At 39.2% G+C, this 21,396-nt stretch overlaps 1 protein-coding gene across 1 annotated transcript; it reads left to right on the top strand.

Moving 5' to 3' along the window:
* Positions 1 to 1,625: 1,625 nt before the first annotated feature.
* LOC131217211 (villin-4) lies at positions 1,626 to 20,678 on the top strand. The gene is made up of 24 exons (XM_058212058.1): positions 1,626 to 1,782; positions 3,196 to 3,314; positions 4,673 to 4,772; positions 11,796 to 11,864; positions 11,985 to 12,221; positions 12,316 to 12,493; positions 12,581 to 12,713; positions 12,875 to 13,037; positions 13,137 to 13,284; positions 13,418 to 13,518; positions 13,869 to 14,024; positions 16,102 to 16,170; positions 16,282 to 16,350; positions 16,461 to 16,598; positions 16,812 to 16,940; positions 17,438 to 17,585; positions 17,779 to 17,789; positions 17,957 to 18,097; positions 18,182 to 18,307; positions 18,542 to 18,607; positions 19,020 to 19,344; positions 19,435 to 19,643; positions 19,724 to 19,909; positions 20,240 to 20,678. Exons 2-23 carry the CDS (start codon positions 3,259 to 3,261, stop codon positions 19,835 to 19,837), a joined length of 2,886 nt encoding a protein of 961 aa, XP_058068041.1. The 5' UTR covers positions 1,626 to 1,782; positions 3,196 to 3,258; the 3' UTR covers positions 19,838 to 19,909; positions 20,240 to 20,678.
* The last annotated feature ends 718 nt before the right edge of the window (positions 20,679 to 21,396 follow it).

Raw genomic sequence — 21,396 nt, 5'->3', positions numbered from 1 at the left:
CACAGAGCACCAACTACCAGCCAGTGGCTGGTGGCGGGTGGCGTTGCTAATCCGTTTCCGCTTCCTCCACAGTTGGCGATGATCAGTACAATTTGATGGACCTACAGAGAGCCCTTGAAACAAAAGCTATGTGGAGCCCACGTTAATGTCCAAATGATATCCAATCCGTCTATCATTTGCATCCGCTTATGTTAGAATGTGATCTAAAAAATACAATTGATCTAAGGTTTAGCTTGGCCACAATACATAAAAGAGTGGAAATGAATATTTTTATCAATGAAATATTTTTTAGGCCCACCAGAGTTTTGGATGAGGCTGATGTTTTATTTTTCCCTTCATCCTGATTGGATTCGTCTAATGAACGGATTGGATGTCATATACATATCACCAAGGTTCGTCCCCACTGTTTCACGTGGAGTGGTCCACTTCATCTTTGGATTCGCCTCATTGCGTTGGCGTCCTAACGTAGGACGGGGATTGCGTCCTACCCCCGCCCGTCTCTCACTGGGAACGGGCAGCAGCTTTGAGTGGCCACCGTAACGTGGGTCTTATCCACACCATCCTTCTATTTTTTTCCTATCATTCTAGGGTATACGGCCAAAAATGAGGCAGATCCACGGCTCAATGGGACTACACAATGGGGATTAAACTCTTACCGTTGAAAACTTCATGGAGGCCACAAAAGTTTTGGATGTAGTTGATATTTGTGTTTTCTCGTCATCTATGTAACGTTATGAATAGGTTTGATGGCAAATAAACATCACGGTGGGGCGTAGAAAAGTTTCAACGGTAAGAATCATTATCACTGCTGTTTCCTGTGGTGTGGCCCACTTGAGACTTGGATCTTTCTCATTTTTGGACCTATACCCTAAAATGATACGAAAAAATGGATGTACGGTGTGGATAAGATCCATACATCACGGTGGCCACTCAAAGCTGTTGCCCATTCTCAGCTGGAGACGGGCGGGGGTAAGACGCAATCCGAGCAGAAACGATGGGACGGAGTGGACGTCATTCGCACACATCAAGTGCGCTCCACAGAGCTTTTCGCTACAGGCTCTCAGAAATTCAACCTAGCGGGACTACATTTTCCGCTAGTCTTCCTGACCATATTTTCAAGTAGTCCAACGGAACACCATACTCTCTTCAAACATTACCCGCTGCCGCAGCCGCTGAAGCCCTCAGCGCGACGCGGTCGCCAGCCACCATAGCTGCGCATGTAAAACCAAAAACCAAAGAAAAATCCAAATCCCTTCAAACTCTTGCCCTCTACTCACCCACCAAAACCCCCGAGGGATCACCAATTCCGGTAGTCCCCACAAAGGAGGACTTCCGAAGCTCGCTACCACCATCATGTGGGACCACTGCGCCTACCCTCCTTCTCTTTTCCGTTACTTTTTCCTTGTCATGGCCGGTGGCCGTCCACCCATTCTCTCAAAATGACAAAGATCCCTCAAAAAATGAAAATTTCCGTTTTTACCCTTCCCATTCACGGAACGAAAATTTTTCACCTCGGGTGGTAGAAATAGTTAATAAACCTCTAAACAGTCGATTATTATTATTATTGTATTTTAATAATTAAAAATAAAAAGAAAATTACAGTCCCTGTTCATTCATGCCTCTTAGTGATAAGCACGCCTGGCACTCATCATTCTCTCTCTCTTTAAAACCTTTTGGAAGCTTTTCCTCTCTTCTTCTTCTCAAAAGATCGCTTCATTTCTAGGGTTTTTCTCTCTCTCCTCTATCTATCTACCTGACAAGGTCGGCATAGTCCAGATTTAGGTATGATCTTACTTTCATGAACCTTTGATTTGTTCGATTCACGAGAGGAATCTTTGTTTTTTGTTTTTTGTTTTTGTTTTTTTTTTTCGTTGTTGTTGTTTTTTTTTTTAAAAAAAAATTGTATTAAAATTAGGGAGTGTTTGGGAGATAATGGTTTCTTTCGGGAATTGATGTTGCTGATTGGGTTGGATCGTGCTGAATTGTGATGAAGCAGCCTGTATTCGGTCGTAAGGTGTGGGGTTTGATTTGATTTTGTTTGCTTGTGGCCGTTGGGTTGGAGAGTTTTTGATGTTTCTGGTCGTGTCTTCTTTCTATGGGTTGTTGGATGGGGTCTGGATTCTGGGGATTTGTTTTTCTGTTGTTTGCTGTGTTTCTGATTTGGGTTTTGGTTGTTGGAGTGAATGGATCTCTTGTTGGTTTGCGTATCTGACTTTGGGTTCTGATTGGGGAGTTCTGTCCATTTTTTATGTTGTGAATTTTTGAGTTGGCTGCAAATTGTGGTCATTTTGGATTCGTTGCTCCTTTGAAATAGTGAAATTAGGTTCGATTTGATGTTTTCTGCCTCATACTGCTTTCAAATGGATGCATCTGTTTGTCGGATACGTTTGTAACCATCTGTAATCCGAGTGATTTCATTGTGTTGGTTCTTTTTAATAGCTCTTGTATCGGATGTAGATGTTGGATCCTTGGTGTTCTTGATGGATTTGTTTTTCTTCGTGGAATGAAGTTCTAGTTTTGTTTTCTGAATGGCGTGCATCAAAGAGACCTAACAAGCACAAAGTATTCCTTTCTGTTATTTAAGCGGCCAGTTTGGATCATCTGCAACGTGGGATGCAAGTGTGAATCTGCTGCCCAAAAATAGAATTGAATGATAATGACTGCAAATGGAAGCTGTCATTATTCAATTCTCATTTTGTGGTGATTTTCATTGAATGGAGCATTTGGGACATACCACTGTCTGCATTTTGGGGGATGCACCAGATGGTTCGTCTCTAAAAATGCAGATGTGGGGATAAAAAATTCAGCTGTCTGGATTCCGGTTACATCCAGAGAGCTGCTAAGCCTTCTAACTTGATCAGCCAAGGAGCAAAGATAACCTGCATCCACCAATCTAGTTCATAGTGTCCATTGGTCTCTGAACAAGGACGCGTATTGGAGAATCTTTAAGATGCATGTCTTCCTTACATATTACACGTCTGACTTCTACATCATTGTTTCTGAAGTTTCTGTCAGTGGTTATTTTGTAAATTTTCATTTCGAATTTTATTCAAGTTATTTGTGCAATCTCAATTAGAGAATGCGCAAGACTCTGTGAAGTGATACCTATATTTTCATTTAATTTTATTGAATGCAAAGGCAATGCAACTACTATGGTATTGCGCTAGATTATTACTGATGAAAAGTTTATTTCAGGACATTTCAACTTTCTTCTTCCAGCCAAAGCGTACAGAGAATACTTCAAAACCCAAGACCAATATGGCTGTTTCCATGAGGGATTTGGACCCTGTTTTTCAGGGAGCTGGGCAAAAGGCGTATCCTTCTTCATATAAATTACTTTGATGAAAATGAGGTTTTTCCCCCTAATTTTTTTAATGTTTTTTCCCTGATTTTTTTTTATTGTCGGCATTCAAGATTACTCATTTCTGTATTGCTATCAAATGGCATACATTCACAAGTCACCACATGCAAGCTTCTTGTATGGACATGAATAGTTCCTTAAGAGTTGTGCTCTCTACCAGAAAGTCTTTTGACAATGATTTGCTGACTATTACAAACAGTAAAATTGTCATAGGATGGTCAGTGCAAACATAAGAAACATTATGTCATTATCTTCTATTCGTACCCTACTGGCCTATCTGGGAAATTAAAAGGGAAATGAGAGTGTGAGTATGTTGTGGCTTCCCACATCTATTGCTATGATCAAGTGGAAGCTGTAGAAGGAGAGAAACAATGCTTGAGGATAAGGTATTTGCACTGCTACCTGTCATTGGAGTTGGGATGGATGAGGTAGAAAATAATATTTTGGTATTGTACTTTTATTGGCGGGTGGAATTGTACAACTTGAGGCTATCGCTAGTTGGATGAAGATTTGCTTAGAACTTTCCCTGAAGGATGGCACTTACTTACCGTGGAGCTTATTCTAAAATTTTCTAGGATGATCCTTTTAGCTTAAACTTGCCTGCGGGCTGCCGCAGTGGTGCCATGTTGAGACTGTTGGCCTTCATTGATCAGAAGGATAAATAGGGTTGTGAATCCTTAAAAAATAATAATAATAATAAATTTAAAAGGTAACACTACCAAGGATTGAACCCTTGATCACTCACACACACTACACTCTCTACCATCTCATTTAACGAGTGGGAGACATCCACTGTTACTTCCAATATTCTCAACCAGCTGGTTATTTTCGAGGTTGAGCATATTCACAGGGCTGCAAATTGGTTGATGATGGTTGATAATTTAGCTAGTATTGTGTGTTTCATAATCCTTTTATTTCTTCTTGCATTATGTTGAAAAATTCATTTGTATCTGGCAGCTTATATTTTTCTACTCCATGTTTTACTCCAGAGTAAGTTAGGATACATGACCCGAGGCTTTGCTTAGTACACAAGGGTTTTCAATTCTGACAACTGGAACATTTTGGTTCAGTAATCCATAGTCCAGATCACTGGTCTTTTGCATCCCACCATGGATGGACCATGCCCAAAAAATAGGAAGAACCAATCAAGCATGAAGTGTCAGAATGGATGCAATTTATGGCACTGCTTTCCTCCTCTGCAGCTCCGCTTGTGGAGCTGCTATTTATTCCATTGTTGTATCAACATTATCATTTTCAATAGTTCTGCTTGTCATCAATTGTGCATACTTTATAGCCCTTGACTACTGATAGTGGAATGGAGATCTGGCGTATTGAAAATTTTCGTCCCGTGCCTGTTCCAAAATCTTCCTATGGCAAGTTTTTCACAGGAGATTCATATGTAATTCTGAAGGTATGCTGTCACATTTCTACTTAATCTCACACTGTTTCTTTTATCTGCTATTTGATTTACCTCTTGCCAGCTATTTGATTTTGAAAGTCCTTAACAAAATTTGACGAAAAAACAAGGGTTTTAAGGATGTTGCATATGATGGGCTTACTTCATGTGAGATTAAGAATTGGCTGTTTGTTGTTTCCATCTTCACTGAAGCAATAGTTTTAACTGAATAACTCTTCACCCAGCATTGGAATATGAATATTTGAGAACCTCATTTTCTGCAGTGTGGTTTCTACAACCTTCGTCACTCATGTTTCTTTTCTCCATCACCTCCATGAGAGAGCTTTAATAACATGATTTATGGGCTTGTGTTGGAGTTTAAAATTATTTTGATGCATGTCCAGTCCAGTTGCTAAGGTGTCCATAGGTGGTTACTCTGATTTCTTGGAAAAGCTTGTTGCATTGCATAAAAGTTGGAAAGATATGGTATTCTCTATCATAGGAGGATCTCATTTTACATGATATTGCTTAATGTTAATCCTTGTTTAACATTTTGTAATTCCTTTACAGATCTTCTTTTGGAAAACTGTGGAAAAGAATACAAATACCCCTGATGTGATTGATTCCTCTGTTTGAGAAACAAAAAGAGGGGAAACCAATTTCCTTTTTCCTAGATTTTACTAAAAAAAGAGAGAGTTAAACACGAAGATTTGCACGGATAGAGAGATGGCTTTTTTGGTTGGGCGATTAACCTTTTACATTTACATGAAAGCAAAACTCATAATCAAACTACGGAATTACTGTTGGATTCCAGGATTCCACAAATTTCTTCACTTTTCCATTTCATGAATTTACTATAGGGGTTTTGCATTTCACTTTTTGGATTCTCTCTAAACGAACAGGCCTTTAGTGACAGGCAAGTAGTCTAGGTATTGATTACTGCAAAACATATGATGTTCTGCTGTAATGTCATCTTTTGCAAGAATATGACTGCATGTTGTGCGATTTTGGTGTTTTCAATCTCTGATGGAGATTTTTTTTTTTCTAGATTGAACATGAGGTTTTCAGTTTCTTCTAGAAATTCATATTGTTTTATAGATGCCTGAAATCATAATACATTTATCTAGGAGTTTCAAAGTTTCCCAGTTCACTTATATCATGCAATATTATTGTGATGCATTTGGTGGAAGTGCTTGAGTTGGGTACGTAACAACTGATGATGTGGATTGGCAACCACTGGATACTTTCACACATGGAGACGTTTGTCAAGGAACTTGACTTATTCAGGACTTAAATCACTTTCTTGGAATGTTCGCCCAGAATCCACATATTATGCACACTATAATTATGCTAGATGTTGTTTGCCCTTTCTTTTTGTACATACGTATATCATTGTAGTAAAAAGCACTGAGCGACAGGTCCTGAGGTGCTAGCTGTAGCTGAGCCTGATTACAATATTACAATGCATCAAGAGCCTGATTAGAATATTACAATGCATCAAGCTGTAGTGGGGCACTTTTGAAGCATTTTGACTGTGCAAGCTCCCGCTGAGCCTGATTGCAGTGAATCAAAGCTGCATGGTGCACTTCCTAAGCTTTTTAGAATTTGATCTAAGAATTCCAAGCATAACTTGTTTCCCATGTTGAGGGAATGGGTATTTTGAAATTTGATGGGATCACTTGTTGAATCTAAATATAGTCTTTCTTCAATGGGCTGGTGGATTAAGGAATCGTCCCTCTATTGTGCTTCCTTCCTTTGGAAGGCTGTTGCTTGTATAGCTGTCAAGGTTTTTTATGGCTTGAGTTTTGTTGTTGGGGATGGGGTGAAAATCAGATTCTGGGAGGATATTTTGATGTAGAGATTCTTTGCTCCGACCACCCTTCCCTTCATTGGCCAATCCATGCCTTATTGTGGATATTTCAGTTGCTAGTTGTTTCTCAGGCCAGGAAGCTGGTGGTGTTTGGGTTCCTCCTTCCTGTTGGAACTTAGTGGACTCTGAGATTGATGACATGGTCTGTCTGCTTTCTCGATTTCTGGGGATTTTACTCTCTCCTAAAGTTAAAGATTCTTTTTTTTTTTTTTGGCGGCATGGCAAATTGAGAGTCTCTTCAGTGCAGTCCTTTTACCTGGATCTTAGCCCAGTCTGGGAATTCTGGGTGTAACAATCATACGATCCCGTTTGGTCTTATGGAGTTCCTCTTAAAATTGCAGCATTTGCATAGCTTGCTGGTAGGAATCGAATTCTTACAATTGACAATTTTCAGAAAAGAGTAATGATATTGCCAAATGTCAGTCTTCTGTGCCTTGACGATGTGGAGTTTGTCGATCATCTTTTTAGTCACTGCACCTTTTCCTAGGCTGTTTGGTCTGGTATTTTTATCCATTTGAAGGTTTCTTGGGTTATGCCGAGATCTATGGAGAGCCTCTTCCAATATGGACCCAATGGTGGAGGGGGACGATTAGGTAAAGCCAGATGGAGGGTTATCCTTTTAGCTGTTCTCTGGGTCATTTGGAGTGAAAGTAATAATTGCTGCTGCTGTAATAAGAATGGTTCTTTTGTTGGTGTCTTCAATCAGGGTATGTTGTATATTAGGGACTGGGTTCCCTGAGGGTTTTTTGTGCTTGTTGGGGTTGGGTGGCCTGGGGGCTCTGTGTTTTTTTTTTTTTTGCTTTTCTTTTTTCCTTTTCCTTTTCTTGGTTTTCTGGCTTTTGGCCTTAATAAATTGCATCATCTTTCAAAAATACTTGTTGAATAGGTTCTCAAGGAATTATTGGAGTAATGGGAATGCATATTTATTTGGTGTGCAATATATATTGTGGTCATGGTGGAGTTGACATCTTGGTGCCTTCATTTAGTCCTTATTTGTCTCTCCAGTCCCTTATGGCAGTGTTATGCAGTTAAATGATTTGGCTTGTTCAGGCAAGAGGTATAGCTTCCACAGATGGTTTTGAGATTTCTTCAATAATATGCTCCTTGAAATAAATTTATATTGTGGGAGAAAACAGTAGTCATTCTTTATAATTATTTGTTTATGATATCGACATGAATTATTTGCACATGGCCACGTTTGTCAAATAAAAAAGTGTGGTACTATAAATATGGAACAAATTTATAACCTCGATAGGAAAGAGGATCAATCCTTAGATGCAAAAGAATGTAAGTAGTGGGTATCCTTAAAATTAGAAGTAAGCCAAGGAGGAAGAGAGAAAGTGGAGACAGACCAGAGTGCTTTAGCTAAAAGAGGGAGATAGGAATACTAAGTCCTTCTATAGCATGGCTAATGCTAGAAGTAACATGATAGTTGACAAGGAAAGAGTCTATGAACACTAGAACACATATGAAGCAATTGAAAAATTATTACTCGGACGTGCTAACTGCTGAAGATTGGAATAGGCCAAAGTTTGATGACCTTTTGAACAAATTAACAATGAGGAAGTTGACTAATTGGAGTGACACATTTAGGAGAAAGAGGTCAAAGAGGCGGTGTTGAATCTTGATAGAGGCAAAGCTCCTAGGCCTGATGGTTTTCCAATGGCATTCTTCCAAGTCTTCTGGCATAATGTTAAGGACAACCATCTCAGATTTGTTTCATAATTTTATGAAAGAGGGAGTCTTTCTAAAGACTTGAGGGCTTCAGTATTGCGCTTGTTCCTAAAAAGGAAAGTGTTGAGAACTTCAAATCCTTCACGCTTATAGGTCTAATAGAAGGTCAATATAAGATTCCGGTAAAAGGTTTAGCGACAAGGCTGAGGATGGTGTTGAGTAGAGTTATTTCAAAATCATGAGGGGCATTTGTGTACGGTAGATAGCTGTTAGATGGCTCTCTCATTGCCCATGAATGCATTAACACTCGTTATAAAGTGGGTAGGCCAGGTATTATATGCAAGTTGGACCAGGAAAGGGAGTGCGACTATGTGGATTGGGGATTCGTAAACCATATATTAAGGCAATTTGGCTTCAGGGCCAAATGGAGAAATTGTATGCAAGCATGTGTTAGTTTGGCTTACTTTTTTATCTTAATTAATGGGTCACCTAAATGCAGTGTTCAAAATATTGATACTATCGGCCGATATATCGGCCGATATTATCGATATCGCACCACTGCGAGACGATACACCCCCGATAACCACCGAAAGATACCAAAAAATTCAAAATCCCAATATCGGCCGATATATCGTCGATATCGCACGATATATTGACGATATGGCGAGATTTCCTCTCCATTATCGTCGGAGACAAATGCATGGACAGAAAATCGGATCCGGCTTGTGAAGAATTAAAAAAAATTGAATTAGAAAAAAAAAAGAAAGAAATCGGAGCGTACCTGGCTGGAGGTGGGCCACTCGACTAAGTAGGATTTTCTGCAAATTTTCTTCAACTTCCCCCTTTGTTGGAGATTCCGGCGAGGAATCAGGCCGTGGTCGACATTTCCGGGTCACAGGAGAGAAATCTATCGACGTCCGAAGAAATCCAAGCGAAATCCGGAGAAATCCTCTCTAAAATGTCGAGAAATCATCGTGAGATCTGAAATTTCCTGGATTTGGGCGAGATTTTAGGGTTCCGGAAGGCCGGAACCCTCTCTGCGTCGAAAAACAAGAGCGTCCGAGCCCTCTGTAAGTGATTTTGGGTTGGGTGGTGTACCGCACACCACCGAGTGTTGACGTCATCAAGTGTTGTGGGTCCCATCATAAGGCATGTGTTATATCCAAACCGTTCTTCCATTTGACGAGCTCGTCGTAAGGCTTGAACCGAAAAATAAGACAGATCCAGAGAACAAGTGGACCACACTGCAAACAACAGACAATAGTGGGAGATTGAACGTCTACCATTGAAACCCTTTTGAGGTCAGAGAAGTTTTGGATAAATATGATATTTATTTTTCCTCTTCATCCAGGTCTGTGTGACCTCGTGAACAGATTGGATGGAAAATAAAAGTCATGGTGGGCCCTATGAATGTTTTAATAGTGAGAATCACTGTCCCACTGCTATTTGTGGTGTGGTCCACTTGAGCTTTGGATATTAATTATTTTTTGGCTCATGATCTAAAATAATCTCTCCAAATGGTTGAACAGTGTGGATATAATAAATATATTATTGTGGGGCCATATAACATTAAATCTAGTCCAAAAGGAAGCGGATTGGCTGGTGTACCACACGAGGACGCGGATTGCGTACTACCCCCGCCCGTCCCTAGCTCCGAACGGGCAGGTCTGTGGTTGGGCCCACCGTGATGTATCTGTACATCCAAACCGTCAATCCCTTTTCTCATATTATTTTAAGGTATGAGTACGAAAATGAGGCATATCCACCGCTCAAGTGGACCACACCAAATAATAAGCTTGGTTGCATTAAAATGCACTAAGCATTAAATGTCAGTGGGATTAAATGCAAGAGTCATTTTGTAGGGCCCACCATAATGTTTATTTTCCATCCAATCAGTTCATAAAGTCACAAAGACATGAATTAAGAGGAAAAACAAATTTTATATTGATCCAAAACTTCCGTGAACCCCTAAAGGGTTTCAATGGCAGACGTTTAATCCCCCCATTACTTTTTTCAGTGTGGTTCACTTGATCGTTAGATCTGTCTTATTTTTCGTCTCAAGTGGACTATACTCAAGGAAACAATGGTGGTTGAACACAGTACCATTAAAAACTTTTTAGGGTGCACCTTGATTTTCCCTATATTTTATTAGGCACTTAATTTATTGATAACTTCACATAAGTTTGAATGAAGAGAAAAAACAATTATCAGCTTGATCTAACCTTTTGTGGCCCACTAATGGTCAATCATCATTGTTTCCTATGGTATGGTCCACTTGATTATTGGATCTGCTTCATTTTTTTTGAATAATGTCCTAAAATGATATGAAAAAACGGATGGATGGGGTGGATACTGAATATAGTTGTCATAGTTCAATCGCACAACGCATATCTTAGTACAATATACAAAGGAAACCTATTATGTCCATTTCTTTTTTGAGATTTTATGATTTAAAAGTGTGTATTAGGGTCTTTTTAAATAATCCCTGAAGTTTCATTGAAAAAATCAACAATTATCTTAATGTTTCCCCATGTTTCCCAAAAGTACGATAAATTATGCGATACAAACGATATATCCCATGCGATAACCGATACGTATCTGTATCCCAAGGGTGCGATACATTGTGCGATACCGATATTTTGAACACTGCCTAAATGTTTCTTCAGAAGCTTTAGGGCTTGCGTCGGGGGGATCCACTCTCTCCTTTTGTTTTTGTGTTGTTGGCAGAAGCCTTAAGTAGGATTGCTTGCCAAAACAAATGAGGAGGGTTGGGTTGAGGATTTTCCACCGAGAATGCAAATTCTCAGATTTCATGTCTCCAATTTGTGGATGATATCATTCCCTTCGATGACATGAAATATAGAGTAGAAAACTTTGAGGAAAGTGATGAGGTTTTGTGAAGCAGTATCCAGTCTTAAGATTAATACTAAAAAAAAGAGAGAGTAACATTTTGGGTATTTATTTGAGTGATGAAGATGTGGGCCCCTTTACTTGTAAGTTCAGGCGCAAAGCTAGTAAGCTTCTTGCTTTGTATCTTAGGTTACGTCATGCATTGGGAAGCCCCGGAGTATCTATGGGATGTGTTCGAAAGGGTGGAAAGGGAACTACTGGTTTGGAGGAGAAGTTACTCGTTGTTTTGGGAGAATCAATCTCATTAAATCAGCCCCAGTTAATATGCCTGTACACTTTAGGTTCCTATTTCATTGCCCTGCAAGTGTAATTTTACAATTGGAGAGGATTCAAAGAGTTTTTCTGGCAAGGTTTGGAGGAGAAGCATAAAATCCATCTAATGGATTGGAGGGATGTGTTAAAGCTGAAAGATCAAGGAGGGGCTGTATTGGGAGATTGTGATAGGGATATATTTGCAGATAAATGGGGTTTGGGTCTTGTCAAGCTAGATGATATCTTCAGTATTTTTCAGTTTTTGCATGCTGGTCATCTCTTCAATTAGGCATCATTCTTTCTGATTTTTTTTCTCTTTACTCATTGTGCAGACAACTGCCTTGAAGAGTGGTGCTTTTCGTCATGACATCCATTACTGGATTGGCAAAAACACAAGCCAGGTGATTGTTAATTCTTTCTGTTCATATTTCTTTGCTTATTCTTTTCCTCAAGAGCATTGGGAGCATTATCCAGGCAGACTTTGTTGTTTGATAGCCATTTATACCTGTTAAAAAAAATAGGATGAAGCTGGTACTGCAGCCATCAAGACTGTGGAACTGGATGCAGCACTTGGAGGACGCGCTGTTCAGTACCGGGAGGTACAGGGGCATGAAACCGAGAAATTCCTATCTTATTTCAAGCCTTGCATCATACCTCAAGAAGGTGGGGCTGCATCAGGGTTCAGGCATCCTGATGTTAATGAGTATCAGACCCGTTTATATGTCTGCAAAGGAAAGCATGTTGTCCACGTAAAAGAGGCAAGTTCCAACCGCATTATGCTAGAAGGCTCATGTTTACTTCTCCCTCTTTTTTTAGCTAAATTTTCTAACACTTGATGTTCATTTAGATCAGATCCCTTTTGCTCGGTCATCACTCAATCATGATGACATATTCATTCTGGATACCAAGTCTAAAGTCTTTCAGTTCAATGGATCCAACTCATCTATTCAAGAAAGGGCTAAAGCTCTTGAAGTTGTCCAGTACATCAAAGATAGTTATCATGATGGGAAGTGTGAGGTGGCTGCCATTGGTAAGTGGATGTTTTCATTTGGAACCTCAACGGAGATATTGAACAACCAAAAATAATTGATTTCATTTGTTGTGTCATCTTACATAGAGGATGGAAAATTGATGGCTGATGCTGAAACTGGAGAATTCTGGAGTTTCTTTGGTGGCTTTGCTCCACTTCCTAGAAAAGCAGCCACTGATGATGATAAGCAAAATGAAGCTTACCCTGCAAAGTTGCTTTGGTAATTTGTTCTCATGAGTTCATTTTCAAAGCTGCACATGTCAGTTTGCCTGATAATCCTTGACAAAAATATTTTCATTTCATAAACTAGGTATTTCCGTTTGGAGTATTGGTGGACATGTAATTTCACTAGTCTGACAAAAATCATTTGTGGTTTTCCAGCATTGAGAAAGGGCAGGCACAGCCCGTTGAGGCTGATTCCCTAAAAAGAGACTTGCTGGACACGAACAAATCCTACCTGCTAGATTGTGGACTGGAAGTTTTCGTGTGGATGGGCAGAAATACTTCTCTTGATGCTAGGAAAAGTGCAAGTGCTGCTGCAGAAGTAATACATGGGCTTGCTTGTCGAATTTTCTTTTAGCTTGTTTCTCTTAATGCAAACTAATCATGCTTTTTCTGTATGATCTTTAATTTCATTGCACAGGAGTTACTTCGTGGTCCTGACAGGCCAAAAGCTCACATAATTCGCATTATTGAGGGGTTTGAGACGGTGATTTTCCGGTCAAAGTTCGATACATGGCCGCAAACAGTTGATGTAACTGTATCTGAGGATGGTAGAGGCAAAGTTGCAGGTCAGTAAAGGAAAGTTTTCAAATGTATAGTAGTCATGGCCCATAATGCGAATTGTTTTCCTTCATTACTGGTCTTACTACCATGGATTAAATTCTAGTTTCTCAAAACTGATTGTTTCCATTGATTTGGCAGCACTCTTAAAACGTCAAGGATTTAATGTGAAGGGCCTGCTGAAAGCTGCTCCACCAAAAGAAGAACCCCAGCCGTACATTGATTGCACTGGCAATCTGCAGGTGCTGTTATGATTCATCTTCTCTGTCTGCTGAGATACCTTTCTTTCTTTCTTTCTTTTTGGTGCAACTGAGTTACCTTTCACACAAATAAATAAATAAATAAATACAATCCTGTTGAGTTAGTTTTACTGCATTGTAAGAATTGAATTTATGGTTACAGCTCCCATAGTAATAATGTTTTAAAATAATGATGTAACCTGACTTGTAGATTGCACCTGAAAAATCCAGAGCCAGTAACTTATAACAATAATAGCAGCAGCAGCAACAATAATCATAATGATAATGACATATGATGATGATGATGAAAATGGATCTAGTATCTAACTATGGTTTCCAGCTTGGGTGCACAGGTTTGGCGTGTGAATGGGCGGGAAAAGATTCTCATTCCATCTTCTGAACAGTCAAAGTTTTATAGTGGAGATTGCTATATCTTTCAGTATACATATCCTGGCGATGATAAAGATGAATATCTTGTTGGAACCTGGTTTGGAAGGCAAAGCGTCGAGGTAAAGGAATTTCTTCTGCAATTTACAGTCCATTACTTTCCCATCTGGTATATTAATTAGCACTAGGACTGCCTAGCATAATGGGCATGATGTCTCGAGGCTGGATGCTAACTCATGAAAAAGTAAAACTGAATCCGAACTGAGAACAATGCCTATCTTTATCAGGAATCAACTATGTCAATCCTTTTAATTGATGTGCTTCATGATATATCCTATCGATTGCGTTCATTGTTCTTGTCGTAGTTAAATACATATCAGTAGGTTGCAAAGGTCTGGCCCCCTTGGGCTGGCTAAATATATATGCCAGAGTATTCAAGCCCACACATTAATCTGGCTAGATACTGGCCTATTTACGACTCGAGGCGTACAGTGCAGCCCAACTTATATAAAGATATTCAGGTTGAATCTATATGCCGGTGTATTGAGGTCTCACAATTAATCAAGGCTAGATGCTGGTCTATGTATGTCTGAAGGCCTGGCTGCCCCAACTTATATGAAGATATTCAGGTCTAGTGCATTGACTAAAAGGCCTGTACCAGAGTCAGCTTTTTGGGTGCACCGGTTGCACCTGAACAAGCCTTGCTGCTTCTCAGCCTGGCCAACTTGTGCAACCTTATGCACAGCACATTGCTGGATCATCATTATTCCAGCCCCTTCGGTCTTAACAGAAATGCTTCGACAAAGGAAATTGCCCAAAGACCATTTCACTAGAAAATAGTCTCTTCCGAAATAGAGGTTGCAAAAAGCACTTCTGGAGGTGTTACCAAAAGCACCCTTAATTGCCAAACACATTGCCCATATAGTGTAGCTGGCCAATTAGCTGTCTTGTAGAATTTTCCTTTGAATTTCACTAGCACGCGGTGAGCATTCCATGTTCCAGAGGGATATTTCCACTTCATCCGCATTGTGTCACTTATATTTCAAACATCCCCATCAATCTCTCCATCCCTTTGAATGAATATAGAGCCAAGGTAATGAAACATGTCGCTTTGAGGGATCTCAAAGTCATGGCCAGTATATTTTTCAATAATTTGGATATTTATAGGATAGTTATAAGACCAGCCATGCTTTATGGGACAGATGTTGAGAAGTTAAGAAACAACAAGTTCATAAGATGTGTAGCTGAAATGAGGATGTTGAGCTGTATGAGTGCAAAGACAAGGATAGACTTAGAAATGGATGCATTCGTGGGAACTTAGGAGTAGCACCAATATGTAATAAGATGAGGGAAAGTAGACTTGAAGGTTTGGTTATGTGCAACGGAGACCAAGAACTGCGTTGGTTTGGAGTGAGTTGGTGCAAGTTGAAGCTCTAAAAGGGGAAAGGGAAGGCCCAAAAGGATGTGGGTGGAGGTAGTAAGTAAGAAAATACTTAATGGCCTATGGTCCAACTGAAATTATGGCCCTTAATAGAATGGAATGACAGAAAAGGATTCATGTAGCCGACCCCAATTAGTTGGAATAAGGCGTAGATGATGATGTTGCCATGATTTATTTGACTTGGTTTTCCTAGGAATAGTTAGCTTGTGTAGTTGAAATGGTGATATCTGAGTCTCGTGTCTGTCTACTGGGTTATGTCTTGCTCTATTGAAGATCTTCTCATGGTGTGGCATGCTTCGGACGGAGGCTCTCTTGAGAGGAAAAGATGGAGACTCGTATTGTTGGCAACTTTGTGGTTCCTTTGCGCAGAGAGGAATGATTGATGCTTCTGTAATAAAAATATTGCAGTTGCCGGGGTTCTAAGCAAAGTCATTCAGCCCTTTAGGGATTGGGTGCCTCGATGCTTTTTGGGGTTTTCAGACAAGGGGCTGTCTGTTGTTGTACTCTGTAGGTTAGGTTTTGGCTAGTTTTTTTTTTTTTTGGAAAGGTTTTTTTTTTCTTGTTTTTCTGTTTTTTTCTGGTTGTTTTGCTGTCTTTCCTGTTTCTGTTTGGTTTCTCTTTGGCTTTTGCCTAATAAATATCATCTTTAAAGGAATAAAATAAATAAAATAAAAATGCATATTTCCTTGATCATGGTTGTTGGTGCTCAGCGGAGATCTTTGTTACCTGGAATAATCATGTACAATTCAAATATACAGGAAGAGAGGACTGCAGCAATCTCACTGGCCAGCAAAATGGTTGAATCTTTGAAGTTTCAGCCTGTTCAGGTATTATCTTCTATTATATAGGATGTCTTGCTTGATATTTAAAAATAAAATAAAATCTTTTAGAACTTTTTTTATATTGGTACTTCATGTTTCCTGGATCTGCATTTACAGGCTCGCATCTTCGAAGGCAAGGAACCTATTCAGTTCTTTTCTATCTTTCAGAGCTTTATGTTATTTAAGGTTTGTTAAAATATTGAGATGTACAATGTGTAAAAGGACTCCATTTTCATTTTTATTTCCGGATAGGTCTTTAATGTTTGTCAAACACTGATAGATTTGAAACTTCACAGGGTGGTGTTAGCTCTGGATATAAGAACTACATCAAAGAAAAAGAAATCAGTGACGAGACATATACAGAAGATGGTGTTGCATTGTTTAGAGTTCAAGGTTCTGGCCCGGATAATATGCAGGCTATTCAAGTTGAACCGGTACATCCTGCTCAACTTGTAGCTCTCTCTATTTCCTTTTTATAGGAGTTTGGTGGAGTGTAGGGCTCCCCTGTAGACAGTGGTTATATAAAAAGTCTTTGATTTCAGACTGTTGTGATGATCTGCTTGATATATGGGCACAGCGAACTTTCTCGGCCCAATGGATATTGTACATTCCCCAACTAATTCTGGCTTGTGTTTTATTTCAATCAGGTGGCATCGTCTTTGAATTCCTCTTATTGCCACATATTACAAAATGGCTCTACTGTTTTTACGTGGTCTGGAAACCTTACCACCTCAGAGGACCAGGAGCTTGTTGAAAGACAGCTAGATCTGATAAAGGTTTGTTCTTTTTAATAGCCACTTACTATCTTCAGATGGCTGATTTCATACCAAGTTATTTTCTTTGCAAAGTGAACTGGTAACTGGACATGGTTTGCTGAATACTGAATACATGTTTTTTTTTTTTTTTTGCGTAACTGCCACACATTATATGCAATTGTGCAAGGATTGTCACTGTTTAGTGATTCATTTCAAAATAAATTTGGGATGTGTACTCATGCAAATCACATTGTCCACTCAGCTGATGACTATTTGGGAGTAATTTTGTCTGGAATTACTGGATTCTCTGTTCTGTAGTTCAGGCAGTCTATTTGCGTTCTATTTTACAATGGCTCTGAAAATTTATACTAATGATCTTCATCCAGAACTCTAACTTGTAGCATCCCTGTCATTTCTATTCCACTGCTATTGCCTTCTCATATTTGTTGGTTGTCTATGCCCTGTAATATCCTTTTCTAGTGGTTACTTTGAGTAATATCCTTGTCAGTCTTTTGCAGCCTAATGTACAGGCCAAACCACAAAAGGAGGGTACAGAAACTGAACAGTTCTGGAATTTACTTGGAGGTAAATGTGAATACCCCAGCCAGAAGATTAACAAAGAAGCAGAAAGTGATCCTCACTTGTTTTCTTGCACTTTCTCAAAAGGTAGGAAGAGTATAAACTGTTAATGACCTTCATTTGTTTTTTTTCCTTCAATGGCAGCTGTTAATGATCCTCATTTGCCTTTTCTTTCAATGGCCTCATTTTATTTTATTTTATTTTATGCTCCATATATGAGTCTAATGCATTTGGTGTTTCATTGAAACAATTGGCTATGTACGTGTTCGTGGAAATGCAGGCAATTTAAAGGTGAGTAATGTGGAAGTTCTGACATTTTTCTGCTCTTTTAGTAGATTCTTTAACCACAAGTAAATAACCCTAAAAAAGTAAATAATGATAATTATGCACCTCTCTTTGTATTTGCCCGTATCGGTGGTTCTTCTCGCTCTTGTTGCTGAACATAGTTGCCACTACAGGTGACAGAAATATTCAACTTCACCCAAGATGATTTGATGACGGAAGATATATTCATTTTGGACTGTCACTCGGATATATTTGTTTGGGTCGGGCAGCAAGTGGACTCTAAAGGCAGAATGGAAGCTTTGAATATTGGGGAGGTAGGTCCATTAAAAAAATTTCTCGTCCTCTATGCTATTTTCTTGGTCAGGCTCCTAACTCCTTTTTCTTTTCCTTTTTAACAGAAATTTCTTGAACGGGATTTTCTTTTGGAAAGATTATCTCGAGAGACTCCAATCTTCGTTGTTACTGAAGGGAGTGAGCCACCCTTCTTTACACGCTTCTTCACTTGGGACTCTGCAAAATCAACAGTAAGAAACTAGATGTTTCAGGAGGAACCATACACATTTAAATGATATGATTGTGTATTCCTGTTCCTTCTCTGCAATTTTCCCATCTCATTATACTTTTGTATTCTCTGAAAGAGTTCTACTCTTGCGTTCCTTCTTGTTCAGACGTTAGATTCCATGGTCCTATAAAATTCTTAGTATTATCATTAAAAGGTTGGAGCTCTCAAGGTTCTTGACATTTACTTTTGGTCACAGATGCATGGGAACTCATTCCAAAGGAAGCTTGCAATAGTGAAGAATGGAGTCACCCCAACTTTAGATGTAAGAGAAACTTATTTTCAAGGCATCAAGGTGCTTGTGGAATTTTTCATTTCGATCATGGATGCCTGCATCTTTTTCATCTTTCCAGCACTTTCCTTTGTTCTTTATCATTTATATTACATTTTTCCTCTGGATCATTTAGAGTGTGGTATAAGGCTAACGTGGGCTTGATCTATCCAATGGAATGCTTGTGCCTTTTTCCCTTTTGTAGTTTATGCTCATATTTTCTTCAATGATGCATCCCATTTTAAGCAGAGAATCATTCTAGAGATTTTTTATTTTTATTTTTATTTTAATTTTATAAATGACAAAGCATTTTTCTGTTTTCTTTGAATTTATTTTGTTTTTTGAATGTCTTTTTTTTTTTTTTTTACAAATTTTTTACTGAATTAGAAATTTGTCACATGATCAGAAGCCCAAAAGGCGAACACCCACATCACATGGAGGAAGGTCTAGCGTGCCAGACAAATCCCAGCGTTCCAGAAGCATGTCCTTCAGTCCTGATAGAGTTCGTGTAAGAGGCAGGTCCCCTGCCTTCACCGCGCTTGCTGCCAATTTCGAGAGTCCAAATGCAAGGAACCTTTCTACTCCACCTCCAGTCGTTAGAAAGCTGTATCCAAAATCTGTGACACCAGACTCTGCAAGCCTGGCTCCCAGATCAGCAGCAATAGCAGTCCTCACCTCTACTTTTGAACCTGCAGCTGCACGGGAGAGTATTATACCACGGTCAATTAAAGGTATGGATTGGTATGGTTTATTGATGGAACATGAATATACATCTTGGCATTGGAAACTGAAAATTTGAACATTTTTTCTAATGTGTGAAGTGAGCCCCGAGGTCCCCAAATCAAAACCAGTGGCAGAGTCCAAGGAGAACAATAATTCTATGAGCAGTAGAATTGAGGCCCTTACTATACAGGAAGATGTGAAGGAAGGTGAGGCTGAAGATGACGATGGGCTCCCCGTATTCCCCTACGAACGCCTAAAGATATCATCCCCTGATCCTGTCAAAGAGATTGACGTGACCAAGCGAGAGGTAAACAAATCAAACATTTGATAAAATAGTAATTTTTTCCTTCTAATCGCCTTAAGTTTTTCAACTTGTGCTGAATGCAGACGTACCTATCTTCGGAAGAATTTCGAGAGAAATTCGGCATGGCAAAGGAAACTTTCTACAAGCTACCCAAATGGAAGCAGAATAAGCTTAAAATGGCTCTTCAGTTGTTCTGAGACTACCAGAGACTTGTAGTTCATGTCCCATCAACCAGCATGCAGGCTGTGAAGAACCAAGCCTGCAAATCTGTATGATATTTCATATTTTACCATATCCCTTGCTGTCATTTTGATTTCTAAAAGGTGCCCGAACACTCCAAATAGCAGTTGGTGGGACTCCCATACCATACACACTATACAGTACCCTGGGCTTTTGGGAAGTGCAGAAAATGCAGCTGCCTCGTGCTGCAAGCTTTAGTATTCCCACTTTTTTCTACCCAAAATCACAGTGGGATGAGAACCGAGACTGGTCATTATTTCACTTATGCTTTGGATTTAGGGCATCTCATTTGGTTAAAGGGTAGTTGGAACACAGACATGCCATACATTTTTATTTGAAATGCCTTTATTTTTGTGCAGAGGGACCCAAACTTAGGTGTGAAGGGTAAGCGTCAGTGCCTTTTTAGCTGCTTCTGCTCCCCAACAATTCCATGCCATGATCGACGACTGCCTATCGGGGTTTCCTCATTTTTCCTCCCATGTTGTTTGGATATCCATCTTTCTTTCTTTTCTTTCCTTCTTTAATTATTATTAGCTGCTTGGTATTCTTTTTGGTCACAGGTTTTGATTGTGAGCTTGCATTTTTGTTTTCTTTGCTTTTTTTTTTTTTAAATTCAACAATTGTTTCTACAAGAATGATTAAGAAAAAAAGAGGAAAGAGTCGTGCAGACTTCTATGACTGTATTTGTGTATTGGAGGGATGATGAACAGTGTGTACAGCTGAGTGTAAAACATTTATTTGCGAAACCGAACAGTCTTGGTTTGTTTTTCAGAAATAAATTCCTCTTTTTTGGGTGCTTGTGTCTTTGCTCTTGGTCCTGATCTCGAGGCTTGAGAAGGTTTCCATACAGGGATACTCAGCCTTTTTCTGCTAAGGCTAGAATCATGAGGTTTTTGTTCAGTTAATTTTCTTTGGTTTTGTTTGATTTTATTAGCTAGAACCATATTTTATGTTTTGACTGGACTTGGTCACTGATGTTCATCAGCAAGGGGTCATTTGCTGGAATGAGCCTTGTGTGTGTGCGTGTGTGTGTGTGTGTGTGTGTGTGTGGGTTGATTTTCATTTTTCTATCCATCTGCTCAATTTTTCCTATCTGCAGTTATTTATTTATTTATTATTATCCCTATGCTTTTCTTCTTTTGTTGATCGGTAAGCCCTTGCATGACCAAGGAGACTCCATTTGGGCACATATCAGCATTAATGTGCTACTTTATGATTTTGACAAATATTGCTTAAGCAATATTGCTTACGGCTCTATGATTTTGATCCATTATTGCTTACGCATTAATGGGCTACTCTAGTTGTAATATTTTCCATGCAAATTTCCGCAGACCTTATATTATTGCAATATCTTCAAAATCTTGGAAATTCCAAAAAAGTCACCATGATTTCATTGCAATAAATAGTTAAGACTTAAAATAATTCGTTTTGTATTTAAAATTATTTATTAATTTGTAATGAATTTTTGTAATATTTTATTTTCAGCATGATATTTCCCATAATGTCGTGAGCAAAG

The sequence above is a fragment of the Magnolia sinica genome, chromosome 10, assembly GCF_029962835.1.
Source record: "Magnolia sinica isolate HGM2019 chromosome 10, MsV1, whole genome shotgun sequence".
NCBI classification, from domain to species: domain Eukaryota; kingdom Viridiplantae; phylum Streptophyta; class Magnoliopsida; order Magnoliales; family Magnoliaceae; genus Magnolia; species Magnolia sinica.
This window is presented reverse-complemented; position numbering and strand designations above follow the sequence as displayed.

Coding starts and splice junctions, on each gene's coding strand:
- LOC131217211 (XM_058212058.1), top strand. CDS start 3,259: ATGGCTGTTTCCATGAGGGATTTGGACCCTGTTTTTCAGGGAGCTGGG. Junction 16,351..16,460: donor AGAGCTTTATGTTATTTAAG/GTTTGTTAAAAT, acceptor GAAACTTCACAG/GGTGGTGTTAGCTCTGGATA. Junction 16,599..16,811: donor AGGCTATTCAAGTTGAACCG/GTACATCCTGCT, acceptor TATTTCAATCAG/GTGGCATCGTCTTTGAATTC.